At 40.7% G+C, this 836-nt stretch overlaps 1 protein-coding gene across 1 annotated transcript in view; it reads left to right on the forward strand.

The window, feature by feature from the left end:
• LOC119594816 (indian hedgehog protein-like) overlaps positions 1 to 836 on the forward strand; it is a 99,252-nt gene that overhangs the window by 81,839 nt on the left and 16,577 nt on the right. The window contains 1 exon segment of the mRNA XM_037943907.1: positions 385 to 487. Within this exon segment, the coding sequence (XP_037799835.1) occupies positions 385 to 487 (103 nt within the window).

Here is an 836-nt window from a genome sequence, read left to right on the forward strand (position 1 = left end):
GTATGAGATTTGGGTTGCATTAATTCGTATATTGTTTTGTGGTAATTTGTAATCTGATCAGCATTGTGAGATCTTTTGTGGCGCGAGGGTAAGATTTATTAGAAATTTGTTAGGTGGTTGGGGATGGTTTTGCATGCTTCGGTGATTGGTTACATTATAGTACAAGTCGTAACTTTATTGTTTATTGAGATGCATTGTATTTTTCAGAGCGACAGGTTTTATAAACAGTCTCTTGAGAAAACTAGATTTAAAGATGTAGATACTCTGTTTTCTAGAAATTGCTATCACGCCTACCAAATAAACCGAAAAAGACAGAATCCTTCCCAAGACAGAAGCATCCCACTGCTGCCACCAGTGTCTAACCCAGGCTCACTTCCATTCCAGGATCGATCAAAATATGGAATGCTAGCCAGACTTGCGGTGGAAGCTGGCTTCGACTGGGTGTATTACGAGTCTAGATCTCACATCCACTGCTCTGTAAAATCAGGTGAGTTGAAGTGTTCTGGTTTGTCTTGTTGAACGAATTAGTTTTATGGTCAATGTGTTGTCATTTCACTCATTCAGTTCATCATGCATCTTTTTTTATACTGAGTTCTCATCATATGTGCGGGTTGTTCATCCACTGTCAAAGCATGATAATATACAATTGCTCAGTCACACCAAAGCTCAGGGCACCCATCTTGACGCCGTCACCTACCTTTTCCTTACAAGAAAATAGATGGGGAAAAACGTTAAAAATTGATCGCCTATTTTTTTTTGTCGTTTTCCAGAGCGGCTGGACAATCAGTAGGCCTAAAAGGTGGGCGTAGTGTGGGTGTGTGGGCGTGAGCATGAGA

Source organism: Penaeus monodon, chromosome 34 (assembly GCF_015228065.2).
Source record: "Penaeus monodon isolate SGIC_2016 chromosome 34, NSTDA_Pmon_1, whole genome shotgun sequence".
Lineage (NCBI taxonomy): Eukaryota > Metazoa > Arthropoda > Malacostraca > Decapoda > Penaeidae > Penaeus > Penaeus monodon.